This window comes from Capricornis sumatraensis, chromosome 3 (genome assembly GCF_032405125.1).
Source record: "Capricornis sumatraensis isolate serow.1 chromosome 3, serow.2, whole genome shotgun sequence".
Taxonomy (NCBI): domain Eukaryota; kingdom Metazoa; phylum Chordata; class Mammalia; order Artiodactyla; family Bovidae; genus Capricornis; species Capricornis sumatraensis.
The window spans coordinates 29286443-29312221 of NC_091071.1; the positions used below are offsets into that span (position 1 = coordinate 29286443).

General features: G+C 41.0%; 1 protein-coding gene across 1 annotated transcript in view; it reads right to left on the reverse strand.

Annotated features, from left to right (window-relative positions):
- ERCC4 (ERCC excision repair 4, endonuclease catalytic subunit) overlaps positions 1-25779 on the reverse strand; it is a 37725-nt gene that overhangs the window by 5136 nt on the left and 6810 nt on the right. The window contains exons 3-9 of the mRNA XM_068968790.1: positions 18946-19141; positions 17442-17649; positions 14832-15012; positions 13717-13845; positions 11342-11452; positions 8580-9177; positions 6707-6799 (exon numbers count right to left, since the gene is read on the reverse strand). Of these exons, the coding sequence (XP_068824891.1) occupies positions 6707-6799; positions 8580-9177; positions 11342-11452; positions 13717-13845; positions 14832-15012; positions 17442-17649; positions 18946-19141 (1516 nt within the window). The remainder of the gene's footprint in view (positions 1-6706; positions 6800-8579; positions 9178-11341; positions 11453-13716; positions 13846-14831; positions 15013-17441; positions 17650-18945; positions 19142-25779) is intronic.

Here is a 25779-nt window from a genome sequence, read left to right on the forward strand (position 1 = left end):
AAGATCATGGCATCTGGTCCCATCACTTCATGGCAAATAGATGGGGCAACAGTGGAAACAGTAGATGACTTTATTTTTCTGGGCTCCAAAATCACTGCAGATGGTGACTGCAGCCATGAAATTAAAAGATGCTTACTCCTTGGAAGGAAAGTTATGACCAACCTAGACAGCATATTAAAAAGCAGAGACACTACTTTGTCAACAAAGGTCCGTCAAGTCAAGTCAAGCCTTGTCTAGTCAAGGCTATGGTTTTCCCAGTGGTCATGTATAGATGTGAGAGTTGGACTATAAAGAAAGCTAAGCATCGAAGAATCAATACTTTTGAACTGTGATGTTGGAGAAGACTCTTGAGAGTCCCTTGGACTGCAAGGAGATCCAACCAGTCCATCCTAAAGGAGATTGGTCCTGGGTGTTCACTGGAAGGACTGATGTTGAAGCTGAAACTCCAATACTTTGGCCACCTCATGTGAAGAGCTGACTCATTTGAAAAGACCATGATGCTGGGAAAGACTGAGGGCAGGAGGAGAAGGGGACGACAGGAAGAGATGGTTGGATGGCATCACCGACTCAATGGACATTGGGTTCGGGTGGACTCCGGGAGTTGGTGAGGGACAGGGAGGCCTGGTGTGCTGCAGTTCATGGGGTTGCACAAGTTGGACACAACTGGGCGCTTCACGACTGAACTGAACTGAACCTCAACAGACTGTTATAAAGATCACGTAATATATGTAGGGCACTCAGAGTAGTACCTGGAACGTAACAAGCACCATATATTAGCTTTTATTAATATTATAACTGTGTGTGCTCAGTCACTCAGTCGTGTCTGAGTCTGTGGCCCTCATGCACTGTAGTCCACCAAGCTCCTCTGCCCATGCGATTTTTTCAGGCAAGAATACTGGAGTGGGTTGCCATTTCCTCCTCCAGGGGATCTTCCCAACCCAGGGATTGAATCTGCGTCTCTTGTGTCTCCTGCACTGGCAGGCTGATTCTTCACCACTGAGCCACCTGGGAAGCCCTATAATGTAGTAACCTCATCCCCTAACTATCCATGACTATGCTAAAAAAAACTGGCGAAGCAAATGGCAACCTACTCCAGTATTCTTGCCTGGAAAATTCCATGGACAGAGGAGCCTGGCGGGCCATGGTTCACAGGGTTGCAAATAGTCTGACACGACCAAACACGCACTTGCATGCTAAAAAACAGATTTCTTTCAAATGATTCTGCAACTGCTTCAGTTAATATTGTTAAAACAAAACAGCTAGTTTAGTGTAAAATGTTATAACTGCAAATTAAATCTCAGAAAACAACATACTCCTGAAATGAAACCAGGGTTGTGGAGAAAATATTAAGTCTTCCTAACTAGTAACTCAAATTAGTTTAACAGAAATTTGTCATACGTAAAAATATTCAGTCCCTTGTTCACAACATTTAGCATAACCAAATTACTGTCTGTGACAGATACAAAATAATAACTGAACAATTCAAGAGTCCTACATCCACCTGAAATACTGTGGTTTCTTAATATTGCTCTAACATCTCTAGTGGTATCTTTATAGCTTGTACAATGTGATAACACAGCAAGGAGGTACTGGAGGAGTCTCTTCAAATGGGGCATTTATTCAAGTCCTCATTCTAACCCATTTTGTGATATTTTTTTAACTGTAAAATTTCAAATAATCTAACCCTTCCCTTTGAAAAGTGGTGACCTCTCCAAAACTATGTTTACTCATAATGTTATTACTAATTTTTTGACCCAGGGAACATTTTATTATCAATACTGAGACATGTAATCTTTTTTCTCTTTACTTGTCATCTGTAATCTACTGATCTCTAGTCCAGCCAAACAGTCCTCTCACTGCCAGCTTGCCTGATTCATTCCTCTCTGGTTATTTTAAACAGCAGCATTGCTTTTGTTCTTAGAAAATCACTTGTGGAGGTCCTGGCAGAAGTGCATTTCTTCAGCCTGCCACTACATTTTTCTCTAAGTCCAGGCTCAGCGCAGATGCTCTTTTAGCCATGCACCTCACATATATTTTGCTTTTAAAAACAAACACTTCTCCAATTCCCCAAGTTTTCTGGGAAAGTAAATATCTTAAGATTCTACTATCTGTGTGATATGGAAAGACCTAACATAATACACAGACAGTCACCAGTGACAGAGTTAGAAAATTAGGCCAGGCCATATAGATAAAGTTACACCGAAATCCGGTATGGAAATTGCTCTAGAAATTGAAATGTAGGAGAAAGCCTACATCCTGGGTTCTGCTGAGGGACATTTCCAGTCAAGACCAGGCTGATCTGAGCCTTGTCACTGAGTCCTTTGAGTGTAGAGTCCCTCGTATAAGCTGGGAAATGCATGCAAGTCCCCAACACCTGGCTACAGTCCACTAATGGCACTCTTTTCTAGGCTACGTACTGATGAGCTGGAGAAGACGCAGCTGTGGGAAGGTGACCTGGAGCATACAACTCACCTACTCAGATGCTACAAGCACCCTGGGCTACAGCTCTGGGCAGGAAAGGGTTCAGAGAGCAGGCCTGGGATGCTCAAACCCTGCACATTCCCAAGAAAGGCTTGTCTCCTCAGCTTGATTCCTGGAAACCCCTGGCCAGCTTCTGGGAGCTGACCTCTGAGTCCTTGGACTACTGCGCCTGATAAGAGGGTCATACAGCAGGCCCCAGTGTGATTTATGGTGAATACGTTTCCTCTCCAGGGAGCTGGAGTCTGTCCCTTGAGTACCACATCTGTATGACTGACTCCCAGTAAAAACGCTGGACCCCAAGTCTTGGGTAAGCTTCCCTGAGGATAATGCTGAGCGTGTGCTCTCACACACGGATGCCAGAATTATGCGCTTCCCTGGGACCTCCCTGGAAGAGGACACTTGGAAGCTCATGCTGGATTTCTCCTGGCTCCGTGTGTTCTTTCTCTCTGCTGATTTTACTCTGTGTCCTTTCTCTGTAATTAGCCACAATGGGGAGCATCCCAGTTTATCTGACTCCTGTGGGTCCTTCTGGTGACTCACTGAGCCTGAGGGTGGTCTTTAGGGACCCTGAACGTAAACACCAACAACCTCGTCTGAATATTTTAGTTCCATGTGCTCAATGTAATCTAGAGACAGTCATTTTAATCAGAGAAGCCTGAGGCAAAGGATATTTTAAAAAGAGTGAAGGAGCCAATCAGGAGGTTACTGGCCCACATCCAGTGGCACCAATTCTTTGACTCCATTTTCTCAATATCGCTTAAATCTCTCCTCTCCATCAACCTAATCTTAGCTGCCACTGGTTCTTATCGGACAACTGCAATAGCTTCCTGACTACTTCCCTACTCCATCCATTCCGAGTTTGGTGCCAGAGAGAGCCTCTGAAAACACACTACGTCACTCTCCTACTTAGAACCCTGCAGTGCTGTCTTACGGCCTTCAGAGTCAAGCTCTGAATCTTTAACAGGCCTCCTGCACCTCTGAGCTTTCCCACACACTCTTGAACAACACAACCCTCGGCCCACTTCTGTCTACTTAGCAACCACCACACATGCTCCCTAGGTCAGCTTAAAGGTCACCCCTTCAGAGATGCTGCCCCTGACGCAGCGCCCCCCGCCCCACCCCCCGACAAACTATCATTCAGTACCATTTTTTTTCACCTTTGCAGGCTACAGCCTGCAAGTGTTTATTAGACTGTGCATAACCATTCAATGTTTGTCTTTTACACTAGGGGATAAGCTCTAAAAGACAGAACTGAGCTTTTTTTCTGCACCACTGTAAGTCTAGCACTTCAATGTAAGCACAGGAGTTGGCTTATAATAGATGCTCAAGAAACATCTGTTGACTAAGTCTTGGGAGATGAAGGTCTAGGAGACAGAGAGAGAGAAGCTAAATGTTCTGAACAGGAAGAGCAAGTCTGTATAACAGACATGGTTATAACTCTTTTTGGGATATTTTTTTCAAAAAGCATGTATACACACATATAAAACATCCTCCATGGATTATAGCTCACCAGGCTTTTCTGTCCATGGAATTCTTCAGGCAAGAATCCTGGAGTGGGTAGCCATTCCCTTCACCAGGGAATCTTTCAAACACAGAGATCAAATCCAGGTCTCCCTCACTACAGGCAGATTCTTTGCCGTCTATCTGAGCCACCAGGGAAGCCCACAAACTATCCTCCAGAACACATTAATAGAAAATACATATCCACAAAACACCAGACAGGAAAAAGTCAGTTTTCATTTCAATTGCAAAGAAGGGCAATGCCAAAGAATGTTCAAACTACCATACAATTGTGCTCATTTCACACGCTAGCAAGGTAATGTTTAAAATCCTTCAAGCTAGGCTTCAACAGTATGTGAACTGAGAAATTCCAGATGTACAAGCTGGATTTAGAAAAGGCAGAGGAACCAGAGATCAAATTGCCAACATTGATTGGATCACAGAAAAAGCAAGAGAATTCTAGAAAAACATCTGCTTCACTGACTGTGTTAAAGCCTTTGACTGTGTGCATCATAACAAACTGTGGAAAATTCTTCAAGAGATGGGAATACAAGACCACCTGACCTGCCTCTTGAGAAACCTGTATGCAGGTCAAGAAGCAATAGTTAGAACTGGACATGGAACAATGGACAGGTTCAAAATTGGAAAAGGAGTTGTTCATTTAATTTAAATGCTTATTTAACTTCTATGCAGAGTGCATCATGCGAAATGCTAGGCTGGATGAATCACAAGCTGGAATCAAGACTGCTAGGAGAACTATGAACCACCTCAGATATGCAGAAGATACCACCCTAATGGCAGAAAGTGAAGAGGAACTAAAGAGCCTCTTGATGAAGGTGAAAGAGAAGAGGAAAAAAGCTTGCTTAAGACTCAATATTCAAAGAAAAGAAGATCTTGGCATCCAGTCCCATCACTTCATGGCCAACAGAAGGGGAACAGCAGGCATGTACAGATGTTGAGAGTGGACCATAAAACAAGTTAAGCACCGAAGAATTGATGCTTTCAATTGTGATGCTAGAGAAGACTCTTGAGTCCTCTGGACCACAAGGAGATCCAACCAGTCAATCCAAAAGGAAATCAACCCTGCATATTCACTGGAAGGACTGATGCTGAAGCTCCAATACTTTGGCCACCCGATGCAAAGGGCCAACTCATTGGAAAAGACCCTGATGCTGGGAAAAATTGAGGGCAGGAGAAGGGGGAAACCGAGTTTGAGATGGTTGGATGACATCGGCGATTCAATGGACGTGAGTTTGAGCAAACTCTGGGAGATGGTGAAGGACAGGGAAGCCTGGCGTGCTGCAGTCCATGGTGCTGCAAAGAGTCAGACACAACTGAAAAACTGAACAACAATGAAACAGATTCACAGACATAGAGAAAAGACTTCCCAAGGTGGAGAGGGGCTGGGAGAGGGAAGGAATGGGAGTTATATGTGGGTAACTGAATCACTTTGGTGTACAGTGGAAATTAACACAAATTACAAATCAACCATACTTTAATAAAAACTATAAAAAGAAAATACATTTTCACAGGCTGAAAGGACTGCCCCATAACTGTGGATCAATAGCTATAAGAATCCTTGCCTAAGGCATGCCACAATCACAGAGGAGAGGAAGGGGAGGGAAGGACAGCACAAGGTGCTGCCCCCATACTGTGCTGAGTGTCTTTACAGGGACTCAGTGGCACTGATTCAGGAAGTGCTCCTGTGTCTGGAAACCATTCCTGGATGCACCGGGGTATCTACTTACTTTAGGCATATACTGAAAGCCCACAGCCAGTGCTGGAGAATGGCTGTCCATTTTGAAACTGTGTCGAGGTCCTGGCTGGATAACTGCCACTAAAAGTGACTTCTGCCCTCTCATTGTCACTGCCATCTTGCCAGCGTCTGAGGCTTTAAGACTGGTCTGGCTCGGTCCCAGCCAGACTAGGCCAAGGTCTCCTCTCATCTAGCCTCTTCTCTATCTCAGCTCAAGGATTCCCTGTCCAGCCCCTGCCTTGGCTCCTGGGGACCCTAAGAGACCACCTGATCCATCTTCTCTCACCAAGCTGCCATCTCCTTGACAACATTCCTCGGGGGATGTTATCAGCTTTCTCAGATGCCTACAGGTAAGAGGCAGCCATGCAGTTTGCCAATATCTCACTTAGGAACATTTTCCTTCTATTAAACTAAAAGTTTTTTCTATCTGGATCTGGAACATTAAAGGATACTCATTCTCAAAAAACACACATCTGTTCATACAAATGTCACACTTTTATAAAAATGTTTTTTCAGAGAGATTCTATTGATATGAACTGACCAGGTCATAAAAGTATTTTGGGGTAAAGAGTAAAGCAGTCACCCACCCAAGACAATGGAGATGTCACAACGGGAAAAAAATAATCATGATTCCAAGGTAATGGAGAAATCTTGGACATGGGGGAGGGGGAGAGTTCTATTGCTGGTGCTTTAGGTTTTATTTCTTTACAAACAGAAAAGCAGTTTTCTTCACATTTCTAATAGTCCATCAAACCCCTGAAAAGCAAATGGGGATGGTGGAGGGGCAGGGAAAAAAGAAACGGGTGCTGAACCATGTAAACCCTGGGGGGTTATCAGACCACAGGTGTATCTTGACGTGACTCTCCCTAGCACCTAAGGGCTAGTAGATATTCCCCCACCTAGATCCAGAGGAGCCTCTGGATCTTCAAAAGCCTTTGATTCCTTCATACTGATCTCCTGTGTATTTACCTTATGAGCTTTTCAAAAGCTTCCTTTTCTTTCCGCAAAGCAGTGAGATAGCGCTGTTCCTCCGTTGAACCTCCGTATATAAGAAAGTAAACCCTGCAAGTTAAGACAGATCTCTTTTAGGCTGCAAACACATAATTTTTAATCCCTGGAAGGAAAAGTGTGAAATCAGCAACTCGGAGTGTTCAAATAATAAATATTTGATGGAGAAGAAAAGGTTCCATTAATCACACACTTGCTAAAATCAAGCAGCCTAAACCCCACCTGTTAAAGGTCTCATTACCACATGGGCTTTTTTTTTCCTTTCTTCTTTCACCAAAAGGAGGAATGGAGTTTAGGTAAACACTGAAATATAACAAAGAGGGATAGAATAATTCTTTCCTCATAACTATAAACAAATCAGAAAACACAATCTTAGCGGCTTCTCTTTTTTCAATTTTTTCTTTGCACCCCTGCCAAACAATCGTTTAAAAAGCTGGAGAGCAGTTGTAAAAGCCAGCTTACGAAAGTTCATGTTAGTGAAAAGTAAACAAATGAAATCTATATGACCTTTATCTTCACAAGAAACTTCTCAGTTCCTTTTTATTCATGTCTTAACAGAACCAAGCCATCACACGTTTTATATAAACACAAGGACACAGAGGACATATGGATTATATCAAGTGCCTCAAGAAATAATTTGACATATTCTTTTCTCTTAGAAAAGGCCAGCTTTCTCTTGTTTGTTGCTAAGAAGCTGAATGAAGCACCTTTTCTTCACCTTCCATCAGAGATATTTTTCCTTTTTAACCCTCCATTTTTCTTTTGACCTTCATCTTCCTAGATTGCATTTTTTTAAAGGGTGAACATGGAAAAGGCCACTGGCCAATGAGTCCAGAGAACCCCAGCTCTGCCACGAATATATCAAGTGGCCACGGGCAAGTCATTCACCACCTCTGAGCTTCAGTTTCTCACTGTTGGACTGAGTGGCTGAGCTCCGAAGCCCCTTCCATTTCTGACATTTTGTTTCTAAGCATCACACAGAGTATTCTATTATCAGGCAGCAAGAGAACTTGGGTGCACACAAGCTATTCACAGTACTGATCAATGGCAAAGTATGAAAAGTTTATCAGCCTATAATTATTTTACCAGCTTCATCTAATCTCTCTCTTCATCCTGCGTTATTTCTGACCCACCTCCTCCATTCATCTCTACTTGGAAGGGTTGCCTTCGTTAAACTGGCTGGAAAGGTTTCTTTTGGCTCTGCTTTTGGTTCAGGCTGAGTTCAGGATATTAATTTTGCTGTTTATTTCCCTCAGATAATTGGAGAGCCAGAACACTATATTCTTGGGGAGGCACCATTTTCTCATCTGATATTTCTGTAGATTTCTCATCTGATAGCTCTTGAAACTCAAGAAAACTTGGTACAATAATTCCCCAAATACTTCAGTTTTATGTGGCTGTAACTTAAGAGTCACTTCTTCAGATTTAAATGAAAGACATTTTTGAATTATGAAATGATTTCGCTGAGTCATAATTACATTAACATGTGGGAGAAGTTAGGATATTGTAAATTTCCTAGGCTTATTCAGAGATGGCACCCTATAGGCTACAACTGATGCATTAAGAATATGGCACTGAACAGCAGAAGAGAAGGTTAACAAGAAGGGAGGCACTCCCCCAGATTCCCAGTTTCACTGCAACATTTGGCCTCCTTCTCAGGTGTACTTCCCAGACTGGTTTGAACAGTCAAATGTTTCATAAACTCAGCCAACATCCCAACAAGGCAGCGTTAAAGATCAGAAAGCCCGTGTGCAACTGGTCTATCTGTGCTAAATCCTACAGAACTGTGAAGCTGAAGCCTGTAAGGTGAGAGTTCACCTTCCCTACAACTTGCCTGAGAGGCTTCCCGGGCCGAGTCGCCCTGTAAATTTCAAGCTGACGCACGAAGGTCAGCTCTGCGTCATACAGGACCACGTATCTCGGCTCCACCTCGTGGAGCACGCGTGTCAGAGCGTAGGGATCACTGCAGCCCAGGAGCGGGTGGATGATGGTGAGGGGGTCTTTTAGGATTCCGTAGGCGGCATCGGAGGACACATTCACTTCAAACTCCTCGTGCTTAATGTCTTCTGTGCAGCTCTCCGGGCTACTGGTCAGCTCTCTTGGGCTGCCCTCCTCAACACCCGCCTCTCCCTCTAGTTCTTCAGTTCTTCCTATCATCTGAGTTAAAGTCATCCTTGGTTTCTTCTTTCTCAGGGCCTTCTCTTTGGCAGGAGGCCTGTCTTTGTCTCGGAGGTCTTTGGGCCTCTTGTTGGATTTCATGATTCTCTTTGAGTCATCTTCCTTCCTTAACCTCATCCATACATCTTCGGCTTTGCTGTCCTTCTCAAAGGTTTTTCTATAGAGTCTCAACAAGAAGACCTCTGCTCCGACAGTGAGGTACTCTCGCAGCTGGGAACACGTCCTGTCATCACTTGCGCAAATGAGAACTTGTCCTAAAATTAAAAACAGCGTTATGGAGCTATTAGCTCACTTGCTCCCCTCCTCCCTGTGTGCCCCCTCCTCCTGTCCCCCCATCTCACCTCCTTGGTGCTAAAGACAGTTTACAATTTGTTTAACAAGGGTCTCAGATGCTCATCAAAGACTTTCACCTCTCTGCCAGGATCACTTAAATCTTTTGGGTAAAGTTGAAGCCAGAAATATTTAGAGACTTATGAAAATATAGCTGTGATATAACGGAGGCTTTAAAGGAGCTCTTTTTAATTAACAATCTTCCAGAGGATCTGGAAATACTAAAATAAATTCCAAATGGATTACAAAGTCAAATGTTAAATAATAAATCATAAAAAAAAAAGATGACTCTTCTCCATCTCTCCATATGAGGATGATTTTCCGGGCTTAAAAGCAATGGAAGAAATCTCAGAGAAGATTGATATCCGTAAACTAAGACTGACTCAATACATAGGAGAATTAACTGTGCATTATAAAAGTAAAGACAGGCTGCTCTCAAGCCTTTTGAGATGGACCGCATTCTGTCTACAGAATGTTCTCTCTCTAGATAAATCCATTTCTAATCTTAAAAAAGAGCTAAAGACAAAATATAACTTTATACAACTATGATAAATGTTAGTATCTTCAAAGTATAAAAAGCTGATACAAACTAAGGATACACCTTAAACCAGCAAAGGAAACTAGCACAATTCACAAAGGAAGAAATGCATCTGAGAAAATACTGAGTTCCCTAAACATCAAAATGTCTTAACTAGAGAAATATTTTTCTCCAATCAAATTAATAAAACTGTTATATGTATGTGATACATGCAGATATACACAAATATATACAGCATCTTCAGTCAATGCTAGCTAGGTGAAAAAGAGACAAGGTCTTATATTTCTTGGAGAAAACCATCCAATGAACAGAAAGGAAGCTATCACTAAGATTTGGGTGATGTGGCACTTATTCTTATTCTGCAGACAAAGTAATAGTGTTATTTTTAAACAGCTAATCAAAAGAACTCATTTGCCAGATTTTGAAGGCCAATGTCATCATAAAAAAGAAAAAAATTTTCTATATATCAATGTGGTAATATGTTTTGAGAACTTTGAAAATGTCAGTATCATTTGACTCATTAATTCTACATCCAGAATTAATCTACACTATAACTTTATAGTGTTATAGCTATACTATAACAACGTGAAACAGAAAATATATAGAAGAAAACTAGGAAGGAAATATGTCAGGGTTAACAGTGGCTGCAAGACATAATGTTCCCCCTTTTCTTTTTTCTTTATACTTTTTACTTTGTCTAAGTGGGTATGTATGACTTAGGGTCATAAATCTCAGCACCATATGTTCTATGATAATATCACAGAATAATACTCATATAAGGACTCTGTGCTTGCCTTTATTGATTTATAGGAGTCAAAGTCCCAATAGATAGTCTTTAAAATTTAGTTTTATTTTTTATCTATTTTAAAAACTTAGCTCAGGTTCAGTCTATGGTGCTAATGTTTAAAGAGAGTAGCCCTAAAACTTGGAATTTCTTTAGGGCTAGGCCAATGTTACTCCATAGACCAATTAAGGCTTATTTGAAAAGACTTGCTGACAACTTAAAACATAAGCCCATTAGCTTTCTCCTTGGGGATTCCAGACTTTAAGCTTTAAAGCCTGGTGAACATATATGTGGAGATTAGCTGCATCTTTCATTTTTTTAAATTGAAGCCTGGTTGATTTATAATGTTGTGTTAATTTCTGCTGTACAGCAAAGTGACTCAGGTATATACATATATACATTCTTTCTAATATTCTTTTCCATTACAGTTTATCACAGGATATTGATTTGAGTTTCCTGTGCTATATAGTAGGACCTTGTTGTTTATCCATTCTATATGTAATAGTCGATTAGCTATATCTTTAAATAGACGTTTTCCCAAGAACTCAACCAGTAAAACAACCCGCTTTCATGAAAATACAATGACTGAACTTGGAGAAAACCATCCAATGAACAGAAAGGAAGCTGTCACTAAGATTTGGGTGATGTGGCACTTATTCTTATTCTGCAGACAAAGTAATAGTGTTAAGTTATTTTTAAAGAGCTAATCAAAAGGACTCATTTGCCAGATTTTGAAGGCCAATGTCATCATCTCCTTTTTTCCTACCTGGACCACCAAGGACTTCACTCTCCTTATTCTCTGCCTCAATTTCCTTCAAAACTTCTGTGAGTGCTGCCCACTTTGGGTTGCTTTCTAGGACCAGTTCTTTCTTTGTTTCTGTATAGAAATAAATGATAATCTCATTCTATGTGATAATGTTTATCCATAAGGTATTCCAAAGGCTTTGAAAACAACAAATAACACAGGCATCGTTCTATAAGCCCATTCTTTTGCGCTTCCTTCATAACGCTCTACAGAGAGAATCCAGATTCTTGAGAAGGTCTCCTTATGGTCTAAATGAAGACACTTCAAACCCAGATTAACACAGGCTCCATAACGCCTTGACAGAAAGTCATATGCATGGTCACTAATAAGAGATGATTACGTGTCAGTTGTCAACTGTGATGTTATACATAAACTGCTACACAAAATAAAGGAATCAGTACAGAATAACAGTTTTTATTATTTCTAAAATCTCCATGATTTTCCTAATGCTGAACACGAGATTAAGGAGACAACAATAAAACTTTTATTTCTGTAAGTACGCAAACGTATTACTAATGTATTTAATTAAGTTTTGAAATAGATCTTTGTACTAGGCAGGACATAAGCATGGTAGCTCAGCTGGTAAAGAATCCACCTGCAATGCAGGAGACCACGGTTCTATTCCTAGGCTGGGAAAATCTGCTGCAGAAGGGATAGGCTACCCACTCTAGTATTCTTGGGCTTCCCCGGTGGCTCAGCTGGTAAGGAATCTGCCTGCAATGAGGGAGATCTGGGTTCGATTCTTGGGTTGGGAAGAAGATCCCCTGGAGAAGGGAAAGGCTACCCACTCTAGGATACTGGCCTGGAGAATTCCATGGACTGTACAGTGGCAAAGAGTCGGACACGGCTGAGCGACTTCCACTTTCATGTCTTAAAAAGCCAACAATATTCACTATATATTTATTATAATAGTTATAGATAAGTGTGAAATAGAATCCATTATTTGCCTCATTCTAGTACCTCTGTTTCCTAAAAGCTAAAAAGAAAATTCTTAAAGAGATGGGAATACCAGACTACCTGACCTGCCTCTTGAGAAATCTGTATGCAGGTCAGGAAGCAACAGTTAGAATCAGACATGGAACAATGGACTGGTTCCAAACAGGGAAAGGAGTACATCAAGGCTGTATATTGTTACCCTGCTTATTTAACTTCTATGCAGAGTACATCATGAGAAATGCTGGGCTGGATGAAGCACAACTGGAATCAAGATTGCCGGGAGAAATATCAATAACCTCAGATATGCAGATGACACCACCCTTATGGCAGAAAGTGAAGAACTAAAGAGCCTCTTGATGAAAGTGAAAGAGGAGAGTGAAAAAGTTGGCTTAAAGCTCAACATTCAGAAAATGAAGATCATGGCATCTGGTCTCATCACTTCATGGCAAATAGATGGGGAAACAGTAGAAACAGTAACAGACTTCATTTTCTTGGGCTTCAAAATCACTGCAGATGGTGACTGCAGCCACCAAATTAAAAGACACTTGCTCCTTGGAAGAAAAGTTACGACCAACCTAGACAGCGTATTAAAAAGCAGAGACATTACTTTGCCAACGAAGGTCCGTCCAGTCAAAGCTATGGTTTTTCCAGTGGTCATGTATGGATGTGAGAGGTGCACTATAAAGAAAGCTGAGTGCCAAAGAATTGATGCTTTTGAACTGTGATGCTGGAGAATATTTTTGAGAGTCCCTTGGACTGCAAGGAGACCCAACCAATCCATCCTAAAGGAAATCAGTCCTGAATATTCATTGGAAGGACTGATGCTGAAGCTGAAGCTCTAATACTTTGGCCACCTGATGTGAAGAACTGACTCATCTGAAAAGACCTTGATGCTGGGAAAGATTGAAGGTGGGAGGAGGGGATGACAGAGGATGAGATGGTTGGATGGCATCACTGACTCAATGGACATGAGTCTGAGTAAACTCCGGGAGTTGGTGACGGACAGGGAGGCCTGGCGTGCTGCAGTACATGGGGCTGCAAAGAGTCAGACATGACTAAGGGACTGAACTGAACTGAAATGGGATGTTAAAACAGTCCACTAAGACCTTATGTGCCCAAATAGTAATTATTCTGAAGTTAAAAAAAAAAATCAACCATTCTTATGTAGTAGTAAGAATACTTCTGATTGATACTTGGTGTTTGTTATTTGGAATCCCCTGCCAATGAATCCATTCCAAATATTTTTTAACATAGATCACATACGTTACATGTAACAAGTAATTAAATGCAGTCACATATTTTTCACACAGTCGAATGAAATTTAAAGTTATACTGTATCATGATAAGCATTTCCACACCAAATATAAAGACATGTTTGAAGACTTAATCATACAAGATACCTTGTTCTTCTTTAATCTCCAGTTTTTCAGGAAGTTTGCTTTTTTTACTCATTTTTGCATCTGGAACATGATAAACCCTTGCTCGAGCATTTACAAACATTGAGGTGCTGGAGTCAAGAAAGAGCCAACCTAACATAAAAAGTTAAGCGGAAAACAAAAAAGCCTTCAATTTTTGGTTAACTTCAGAGACTCTCTGAAGGTCACATGACCTGTATATCAACCAGTCACCAGCTTATTCATCTCCCAACCACACCTCCCTTGTTATGGTCTCTGTCACTGGCTAGACTGGTGGTTTTCAAAGTGCGGCCTACACATCCCTGGGGGTTCCCAAGATGTTTTCAGGGGGATGGTCTGTGACCTCAAAACTACTCTCATACTAATACTATTACTGAATATCCCCCACTATGTTGACATTTCTAATGATGGTGCAAAAGCATCGGTGGGTTATGCTGCTGGTGCCCAAGCACAGATGAAGGCAGTGGACCCAAAGTTCACTAGCAATCAGTGTATTATTCAACACTGTGCACTTGTAGTTTATGACTCAAGAAAGTCCTTGGTGAAGCAATAAGAAATATTAACTTCATTAAATCTTGGCCCCAGGGGCCCCTGGGCCACACTTTAAAAATCACTGGTCTTGCCAGACAGTGAGAAAGGTCACAGTAGTGAGGCAAGAATGTGACTGGTAGAAAATCCAGTCGGTGGACAGTGGCATATGTATGCTTCTCTACAAATCTCTTCTCATTCTTTGGCTAATGAAACTCCATATTCCCTTGCCGTTTCTTTGGGGAAATGAATTTTAAGTTCATAACAACTAAACTTTCAGAATACCACCTATTTCTAAGCTGGGGACTGCCTGTGATATATGGTCTTTTCTAGAAATAAAACTGCCTGGAATGGATATGAATATTTATTAATATACAGGGCAGAAGTTAAGTAGGTAGAAACATCAGCTATCAATAAAATCTACATCCTTGTGCTATGAACATAAAACATAATTTGACATCTCAGTGTATCATGTAGTTGAATATAGCACTCTGCACACCTGACTCCCCAACAAAATCTACTACTTCATTCAAATAAGTTCCTAGAATAATATTAGTATTTTTATCTCCCACCTGAATTCTGACCGAATGCCTTCTCTGTTGCTCTGAGAGATTCCAGAAGATTAAGAAATGTGATACAATCATACTGAGAGAGATACTGCAGGAGGGTTCGTAGTATCTTCAAATCCTGAACCAAGGATTTAGTCTTGGCTCCAAGCTGGTGCCACAAAGGATCTAAGTAATGGCGAATTGTCTAAAACAAGAATAAAATACTGCTAAGAGATATTTAATATAGCTATTATTAATACAAATGATACTTGCAACAAACACTATCCCTTGTATACCTAAAAATGGTTAAAATTGTAAATTTTGTTATGTAAGCTTTATCACAATGGTTTTAAAAAATAAAAACAAAAAACATTATCTCCCAAGGAAGTGGACAGAAAATTTAAGTTCATAAGACTCAGAATGTTCTAATTAGAATGTTTAAGTTTTCAAATGTAAAGCAGAGTGTCATCACTACAATCTTTATGGTCAGATACAGTCAATTCATAATTACCCGCATTTACATTATTAGGAGACAAAGGTCCTGATAAACATCAGATACTCAATTATTCACTTTTATGCAGAAGCAAAGCAAGTAATTCAGATACATTTAACTTCTGCCAAGTCCTGTATGGATAGAGATGTGAGAGCCAGCTGGATGATGAGGGAGAAGACATAATCCAGGGAAACTACATGTATCAAATTAGTATCAGCAGACCACAGTTTGCTGCTGTAAAAGCTGTGCTTATTATTATTTTTAAGTGTGATTCAAGGATGAGAAAATATTTGTTAACAACCAACTAAATCTGAATACTTTTTAAGATCCTAAAAAACTGTCTAAAACACAGAACAGCTTTATGTATATACTATGTAGGTATCTATACATCCACAGCTATATATATGCATGTCTCCTTCACAAGCTGAGTTTGTAACTAAAAGGGACAATGCAGCATGCTTCAGAAGCAGTTTCACTACATGGCATCTTATCTAACACATTTAATACTGAACGGAAGCAATATTTAGAAGACCGAATAATCTACTGTCCAAACTGGAACTCGTGAAAATGAAATGACACTATTAATAATTACTCCAGGACAACAGGCAGACACTGTGACTGTCCTCGATAAACTGGGACATATAAGTCTTTTGTATATCATCTTTTGTAAAAATCTTTTCTAAAACCATTAACAAAACTTAAATTTTCTAACAAATGCAAATTATGCCTATATTTTGTTTTGGTTATGAGATGAATACGTAAAACAATACTTTGACTTTCACTGGCCAGGGGATGATTTACAGAAATTTAGTGCAAAGCATATCTGGCTATATTTTGTTTTTCTAGGGACATATACGGGGGCTTCCCTGGTAGCTCACTGGTAAAGAATGTGCCTGCAATGCAGGAGACCCGAGTTTAATCCCTGGGTTGGAAGATTCCCTGTAGAGGAAATGGGAACCCACACCAGTATTTTTGCCTAGGAAATGCCATGGACAGAGAAGCCTGGCGGACTACGTTCCATGGGGTAACAAGAGTCAGACACAACTTAGTGACTAAACCACCACCACACAGATATATGTACCATCCGAAGAATGTGAGAGGTGTTTTTGGTATACTAGGCACTAAATTAAAATAAATTTTAAAAACGGAGGCACAAAACACATGGAATGGCTTTTATGCATCATTATTTCACAGTAAAAAGACTTTTTGGAAGAATCAGAAAAATAAGGACTTAAGTTTTTCCCTTTTAAAAATCACTATGCATTATTTTTAGCGACAAAGAGATTGATTCAGAGTTTGAAAGATAAGAACTTGTTCTACAAAAATATGAAAAAAAGCTGCCTGGAATTTTTTTAGTTTTTTCTAGACATACAATTTGATCTTAGACATTTATGTACCTGTATTAATATTAATCTATGATGAAAAAATTAGTTGAAATAAACATTCTTAGACTACAGTCTTACCATTTTCTCACTTCAGAATGTAATTTTAAGACAGAGCAAGTTTCACATTCCTCAGTAATCAAAACTCATCCAAATTATTTTTATTCCAAACAAGAGATCATAATAAATTATGAAGCCTTCTTATGTACACTCTTCTACCTGTAGATATTCAAATGTTGTCAGTTCAGAGCAAAAGGTTATTCACTGTTCTCTTGGAGTGAAAGTTTAGTCGCTCAGTTGTATCCGACTCTCTGCCACGCCATGGATTGTAGACTACCAGGCTCCTCTGTCCATGGGATTTTCCAGGCGAGAGTACTGGAGTGGGTTGCCATTTCCTTCTCCAGAGGATCTTCCCAACCCAGGGATCGAACCCGGGTCTCTCACATTGTAGGCAGACACTTTATCATCTGAGACCCCAGGAAAGTTCTCTTACATGTGTTCTCTTACATATACTCAAAAAAAAAAGAGACAGTCACTGTATAACTGCAAAAATCAGAATTATGCTTAGATGCTAATCAATGTATTCGACTACAAATTACTTCCCAGTAAACCAAAGAAGATATACTTTAAATCACCTCCAACCTAATTTTAAAATGACAACAAATTCCTACTGAGAACATTATAAATATTAAAATAACTTGCATACTTAAAAATTACAACATCACAAACAGTGCTTAAAAAGGAAGAGAAATAGAGTACCTTGTCAAAAGGTTTTCCAATAGCATTTTCTAAAGATAAATCTTCAACTTCAAGCGACGGGTTATGGCATTTTAATTCCTTTAAACAGGCATTTAAAATGTCCAGAATAGCAGTCTGTATAGCAAGCATGGCAGGTGTCATAGAAACATGAATTTCTACGACTTCGGGTTTATGCAGTTCTAAAAACGAGTTTACTGCTACATGGAACCTAAAAAGACAAACATTTAAAAAATATTTTCTAGAGCTGTAAGACCCCTGTGTTTCCGGTCTCAGTTTAATACTCTAACAGCTTTTTGTAAATGGACTGTAAGATCAAACCAGTCAATTCTAAAGGAAATCAGTCCTGAATATTCATTGGAAGAACTAATGCTGAAGCTGAAAATCCAATACTTTGGACACCTGATGTGAAGAACTAACTCATTTGAAAAGACCCTAATGCTTGGAAAGATTAAGGGCAGAAGGGGAAGGAGCAGCAGCGAATGATGGCATCATCGATTCAACAGACATGGATTTGAGCAAACAGGCATCATCGACTCAATAGACATGGATCTACGCAAACTCTGGGAGATAGTGAAGGGCAGGGAAGCCTGGTGTGCTGCAGACCACCGGCTCACAAAGAGTCAGACATCACTGAGTGACCAAACAGCAACAAATGTAATTAAGAAGCAAAACGGAAATCCAGGTGACAATGTTTTCAGGATTACTTTTAATAATATGAAAGTGAATTCACTCAGTCATGTCTGACTCTTTGCAACCCCGTGGACTGTAGCCCACCAGGCTCCTGTATCCATGGGATTCTCCAGGCAAGAATATTGAAGTGGGTTGCCATTTCCTTCTCCAGGGGATCTTCCCGACCAAGGGATTGAACCCGGGTCTCTCACATTGCAGGCAGACGCTTTAACATCTGAGCCAGAAGTATTACTCAGATAAGGCAAGGGTCAGGGACTGAACCCAGGTCTTCTGCACTGCAGGGAGATTCTTTACCATCTGAGGCCCCAGGGAAGCCTTAACATATAGATATGCCCACCCTTTTCTAGATTCTTTTCCCACAGGGGTCATTAAAGAGCACTGAGTTCCCTGTGCTATATAGTAGGTCCTTACTAGTTTTCTATTTTATATACAGTAATGTATGCCAATCCCATCTGCCAATTTATCCCACCCTCTTCCCCGCTGCAGATGGATAGTTTTCAAAGTGGAAGTGAGAATCTTAGCCAGTAAATTTGTAGTTCACCTAATTCTGTTGTACACATGAGCCTCCAGATCCCTAGGGATTCACTAAATGAACAGGAAAGTGGGGGCCTTGGACTACCGGAAAAATAACTATCAAATCTCTCTTTCTTATTAAAAGAATAACAAATGTGGTGACCATTTATCTATACTTGGGTGCATTGCTATAAACCTGACTAGCATGTGTCAAGTACAGTGACAATAAGTACTACATTAAAGTGTGAAATTAAAGTACAGCAGTTTCTCTTGCAGAAATTGGTCACATAATGCTATTTACCTTGGCCACAGATACAGCTTCCTTACAAAAAGATTTCTCATCACTCTTTCCACGTGACAAAAGCCGGTGTCAAAGGCAACAGCGTTGTCTGTGAAGGCTTTAATAAAACCACGTTTGTTTTTCTGTCGAAAGAGGCGCAAGATGAATGCTTCTTGACAAGACTCGATTATTCTGTGAGCTCTATATACCAAGATGCCTGAGGGGGGAAAAAAATCATAATTTAGAGTGCACAAAAGACATGTCATTTTTATGCTTGCTTTCACTTATTCATCACAGTTTTCCTGAATGCCTTATTTGTGCATAGGCAAGCTATTCTAGGCTGAGGATACAGCCACAAACAAAACACGAAAAGCTGTCCTGTGGCATTTACAATAAGTCATGTAAGTAAGTAAGACATTTAGTTGTTATAAGGGATAAGTGCTGAGGGAAAAAAGTGAATCAGAGGAAGACAAGGAGTATGTGTAAGAGATGGTGGTTTGCAATTTTCTTACTTAATCTTTAAAAAAAATTGTAGTTGATATACAATATTATAATTACAGGTACATAATACAGTGATTCACAATTTTGAAAGGTTATACTCCATTTATAGCTATCATAGAATATTGGCTATATTGCCCATGTTGTACAATATATCCTCGTGGCTTATTTTATATATAATAATTATATTTTACTAATTCTTTACCCCAATATTGCCCCCTCCTTCCCTCTCCCCTCTGGTAACACTCATATGTTCTTTTTTTTTTTTCACTGCACTTTGAGGTGTGTGGAACTTCTTTGAACAGGGGTGGAACCCATGACCCCTGCAGTGGAAGCATGGAGTCTTAACCACTGGACAGTCCACGAATTTGTTCTTTGTATCTGCAAGTTTGCTTCTTTTTTGGTCATATTCACTAGTTTGTTGTATTTTTTAGGATTTGCAGTTTCAGATAGGGTACGCCTCACTGAGGTCTTAAGTGAGTAAAGGCTGGATGGAGATGAGAGGGTGAGCCTTGTGACCATGTGGGCCAAAAGAGTTCCAGCCGAAGAAGGGTAAGAGCAAAGGCCCCGAGGTGGGGTGTGTCTGACCTGGTGGAGCAAGCATTTCTCAAAGTCAAGTGGGCCATTTGTTCTTTTATCTGTGAATCAGATGTGAACTTTGCAAAATAGCTGCCTTTCAGAAGTGTGGAGAACATCTGCTTCACTTATTATAAGAATTCAACTTTCAGACTCAGAGTATATTCTACTGAAAGATAAATTAGTCTATTTGAAATAAAAATCTAAAAAAAATGCTTAAACATCTGTTTTGTGGGGTGGATGTGACAATGACACCTCTGAATTGCAAAAACAAGGATATACACGTTCCTTTAATTAGAAAAAGAGAGTTCTGGACCAGATGATTTCTCATGTGCATATACCACATACACACGCCTCTGTGGTGCAGTAGGATTAGTGGGGCATTAGAGACGTGAACTGACACAGTGCACAGATGTTAATCATTCTATGACAATTCTCTCCTTTTAGACCTAAACCAAGCCAGGTACCATATATATTTGCTGTAAACTCACTGGCATGTTTTTGCTCCCATTCTTACCACTCCTGAGATCTGGAAAAATGACTATAGTAACCCATGACTCCCAGTAGTTCAATAGACTCAATTCAGATTCTACTATTTTAGTATTTAAATTTAGATGGAGGTAGATGGAGCTGAAATTTATTCTAGCCAAGCAAACTGCTTTTCAAAGACAGTAAAAATAAATAGCTAAGTAGGAATTTGTAGACAAAGGATTTTCAAGAACACCAGTAAATGTTGTTGTTTAGTTGTCCAGTGGTGTCTGACTCTTTTGCAATCCATGGATTGGGATTTTCCAGGTAAGAGTACTGGAGTGGGTTGCCACTTCCTTTTTCCAGGGGAAGCCAACACCAGTATATGTGCACAGCTAATCTACTACTCAGAAAATACTCAGTACCTAGCAGGTGGGTTTTTCCAAGTATGCTTCTGGGCCACAGTTGTGGGCCTGGATGAAATAGGACACGAAAGTTAGAAATAATAAAAATAGACTTCTAAAGAAAAGGTGAATCTCAAGTTAAGAAAATGGTGTGCTCCAAAAGGCTGTCATTCTTTTGGAAGCCAGAAGAAGGAGGGAGAAGAGAAGTATATTCTATCCCAGCCCTAAGCACTGGGCTTAGGTATTTTTACAGATTTTTATTTCATTTAATCCTCACAATAACTCTATGGGGTAGGTATTACTATAGAGGCCAGGAACTTGACCATGGTCACCCTACAAGTAAATGGAGGCCAAAGGTTCCAAATCATGAGTGTCTGGTAACAGCTATATTCTTCCTACTAGGTGACATCATCTGAGGACCATGCACCCTTCCCCCTTAAAAAAGTATAAGTAAGTTAGGTTTCCGGGTGCGAGTCTAGTGCCACATTTTTGCATCTCATTTTGCTGCACTGTAATTGTATCTTTACACCTATCTCCTCCTGCTTGGGCACAAGACCATTATAAGAAGTAATCAGACAGTGCTTACTATGTGCTATGCATAATGCAAAGAATTTCATACACCTGATGTCAGTTCACCCTCACAATAATCCTAAGAGAAAGGAGAGAAAACTGAGCCATACAGAAACGGAGAAACTTGCCCAAGGTCACACAGCTGGCACCTGGTGACGGTGAGCTCAAACCCAGAGGCCGCCTGACTCAGGAGAGCACCCTGCCATCTTGTCATCTTTGTCTTCAGCACCGATCTCATTCCTGCCAAATAAGGGACCACTGGCAGGTGACCTTTACTAATATTTAATGTTAAAAATGACATACAGTCTGAATGACAATCAGGCTGAATTACAGCACTGGGTATGCAAATCTAACATGTAACTTTTTTTTTCCTTTAAGTTTACCAAGGAAAGTGTGTTCTGAGGTCTGTTTAGAGATGTCAGGATATGCTTTAACAATGAAAGGATCCTCTTTCCCTGTATGTTTGAAATTATAATCTGGGGAGATATTTTCACAGTTCTCCCACTACTGAGAAGTCATGTTGGCAGGGATGCTAAGAGCTAGTGACAGGAACAAGTTTTGCCTGGTGCATTCAGGTTACATGCTCCTAGGACACTGGTCTGTAACAGCTGTGTTGAAAGCTTCTACAGGGGCTGGGAGAATGTGGGGGATAGACGATGATCCCAGGGGTTGCAGCATTTGAAAGGATTCATTTCTTTGGATCATTTGCATTCTATTCAGCCAAGGAGCAGTAACAGCTCCAGCTTCATTACTGGCTGGGAATCAATCAGAAATGGGAATGGCATTTTAATTAGGAACCACCTATAAACTACAGTTTGCATAGTCCTTCGACTCAGATTGCTTTCTGCCTAATCAGGTTGAACTGTTACTGGGAGTCACAGAGTAATACTGACATCTAGTGGTCATTCCAATACTTTTTTCCATTTTATCAACGAGTAAAGCTAATTTATAAGAAACCAACAAGCAGTAACGGAGAAGGCAATGTCACCCTACTCCAGTACTCTTGCCTGGAAAATCCATGGACAGAGGAGCCTGGTAGGCTGCAGCCCATGGGGTCACTAAGAGTCGGACATGACTGAGCGACTTCATTTTTACTTTTCACTTTCATGCACTGGAGAAGGAAATGGCAACCCACTCCAGCGCTCTTGCCTGGAGAATCCCAGGGATGGGGAAGCCTAGTGGGCGCCGTCTATGGTGTTGCCCAGAGTCGGACACGACTGAAGTGACTTAGCAGCAGCAGCAACAAGCAATAAAATATTTTATTACAATGTATGAAGATTTGGGGCTATACAAAGCTTTTTTTTTTGCTATTATCTATTATTTATTATGTACCATGTACTGTACTAAGCAGGTATATTTATTTTACCTCATTTAGTCCTTATGATAACTTCACAAGGCACTGTTTTCTCAACGTAAGCAATGAGACAACTGAGACTTGTGAAAATTAATAACTCGCTTGTAAGCAGTGGCGTTACCTTCCAAAGTCAAGCGAGTCTGACCCTAACTGTACAGCCCTGTCATGGCTTATAACTGATACATATCAAAGTACAGCAAAACTTTCCATCAATCAGTTCACTATGAATCATATAAAACATTGGTTCAGGGCTTCCCTGGTGATTCAGTGGTAAAGAACTTGCCTGCGAATGAAACAGACGCAATTTCAATCCCTGATCTGGGAAGATCCCACATGTCATGGAGTAACTAAGCCAAGGCACCACAACTAGTAAGCTTGTGCTCTAGAGCCCGGGAGCCACAGCTACTGAAGCCCGTGTGCCCCAGAGCCCACGCTCCCCAAGAGAAGACACCACAGTGAGAATCAGCCCCCACACCACAACTACAGGGTAGCCCCTGCTCAGAGCAACTGGAGAAAAGGCCACTCAGCAATGAAAACCCAGCACAGCCAAAAACAAAGACATAAAATTATGAAGTATTACAAATGACATTTCCATTAAAAAAACATTCATTCATACATTTATGCATTAAATATTTCCTGAGGGTCTTCGAGGCTCAGGGCAATGTGTTAGATATAGTAGGAAGGACAATTATGAATTCCAGCACCTCTCTGCCCATCAGAAGTTCATCAAAGACCACAGTATAAACATACATCATTCATCTAACATCTATGTGTTTGGTACCTACTACGTACCAGTTACTAAGCCTGGGATGCAATTGTTCCTCACTCTTAGGAGGCTTGCCATCTCATGAGTGATACAGACAAACAGGCAAATGCAGGGTGGTGTTCTGAAGTTCTCTGGCTGGGGAGGACAGGGGTAGGGCCCCTAAATTATCTTTGGGGAAATCAGAAAAGGTTTCCCGAAGGATAAACAACAGTGAAAAATGATTCCATCTCTACATTAATTCTGGCTACCATTAAACCATTCTTCTCAAAATAATTAAGCAACTGCTTAGTTTAATTTCAATCATGGGAGAGAGCTGGGATCAAGATGGTAGAGTTTGAAGACTCTGAGCTCACCACCATCCCACCCACCATGAACACATCAAAACTACAATGACATACAGAGCAACTCTCTCTCAGAATAACCTGCAGACCAGCAGAACGGCTCTCCTACAACCAAGGCTGTGGAGAAAGAACCCCAGGGAGTCTGACAGGAGAGGAGGAAAAGAGATCTCGTTGGGACCCACAGCCCCAGGGGGTGGCCCAGAAGATAAGGGAGACCTTGCAGGCTCAGGGATCCTCTCTGAAGAGTGAGGGGTTTGAACCCCACATTGGGTACCAGCGGTCCAGCATGGGGAAGACGAGCCCCTTTGGCTGGTTTGGAAATTGCTGGGGCTTACCAGTGGGCTGCAGAAAACCGAGACTCCACTCTTGAAGAGAGCAAGTATGCAGAGACGTCTCAGCAGAGGCAGCAGACTGAAAGCTGCCTGGTGCTCCAGCTGCCCTGCAGGACCCTGCCGCCCCTCCCACTCTGCCAGCCTGCACTGGGCTCCTGCTCCAGCCCCTCCTGCCCCAGCCCGATCCCCCAACAAGGCAGCTCCACCAGTGCACCCTCAGGGAAGATGCAGTCTTTGCTCTCTTCAGACCCAGCTCTCCCACCAGAAGCACCCATGGGGCACATAGACTGCAAAGGACATGCCCACACAGGGACATGGATTCAAGACTGGGACAGGTAACTGTGTTGCTTAACTTCATAGGGACAATCAGAGAAAGGTAAGCAAAATGAGAATCCAGAAGAATATGTTCCAAACAAAAGAGCAAGATAAAATTCTGAGGATAAAACCCTAATGAACAGAGATAAGTAATTTACCTGATAAAGAGTTTAAAATAAGAGTCATAAAAATGCTCACCGAATTTGGGAAACTCAGCAGTGGCCACAGGACTGGAAAAGGTCAGTTTTCATTCCAATCCCAAAGAAAGGCAATGCCAAAGAATGCTCAAACTACCGCACACTGCACTCATCTTACATGCTAGTAAAGTAATGCTCAAAAATTCCCCAAGTCAGGCTTCAGCAATACGTGAACCATGAACTTCCAGATATTCAAGCTGGTTTTAGAAAAGGCAGAGGAACCAGAAATCAAATTGCCAACATTCACTGGATCACCAAAAAAGCAAGAGCGTTCCAGAAAAACATCTATTTCTGCTTTATTGACTATGCCAAAGCCTTTGACTGTGTGGATCCCAATAAACTGTGGAAAATTCTGAAAGAGATGGGAATACCAGACCACCTGACCTGCCTCCTGAGGAACCTGTATGCAGGTCAAGAAGCAACAGTTAGAACTGGACATGGAACAACAGACTGGTTCCAAATAGCAAAAGGAGCACGTCAAGGCTGTATATTGTCACCCTGTTTATTTAACTCATATGCAGAGTACATCATGAGAAACACTGGGCTGGAAGAAGCACAAGCTGGAATCAAGATTGCCGGGAGAAATATCAATAACCTCAGATATGCAGATGACACCACTGTTATGGCAGAAAGTAAAGAAGAACTAAAGAGCCTCTTGATGAAAGTGAAAGAGGAGAGTGAAAAAGTTGGCTTAAAGCTCAACATTCAGAAAATGAAGATCATGGCATCCGGTCCCATCACTTCATGGCAAATAGCTGGGCAAACAGTGGAAACAGTGTCAGACTTTATTTTTTCTGGGCTCCAAAATCACTGCAGATGGTGACTGCAGCCATGAAATTAAAAGACGCTTACTCCTTGGAAAGAAAGTTATGAACAACCTAGACAGCATATTAAAAAGCAGAGACATTACTTTGTCAACAAAGGTCTTTCTAGTCAAGGCTATGATTTTTCCAGTGGTCATGTATCAATGTGAGAGTTGGACTATGAAGAAAGCTGAGTGCTGAAGAATTGATGTTTTTGAACTGTGGTGTTGG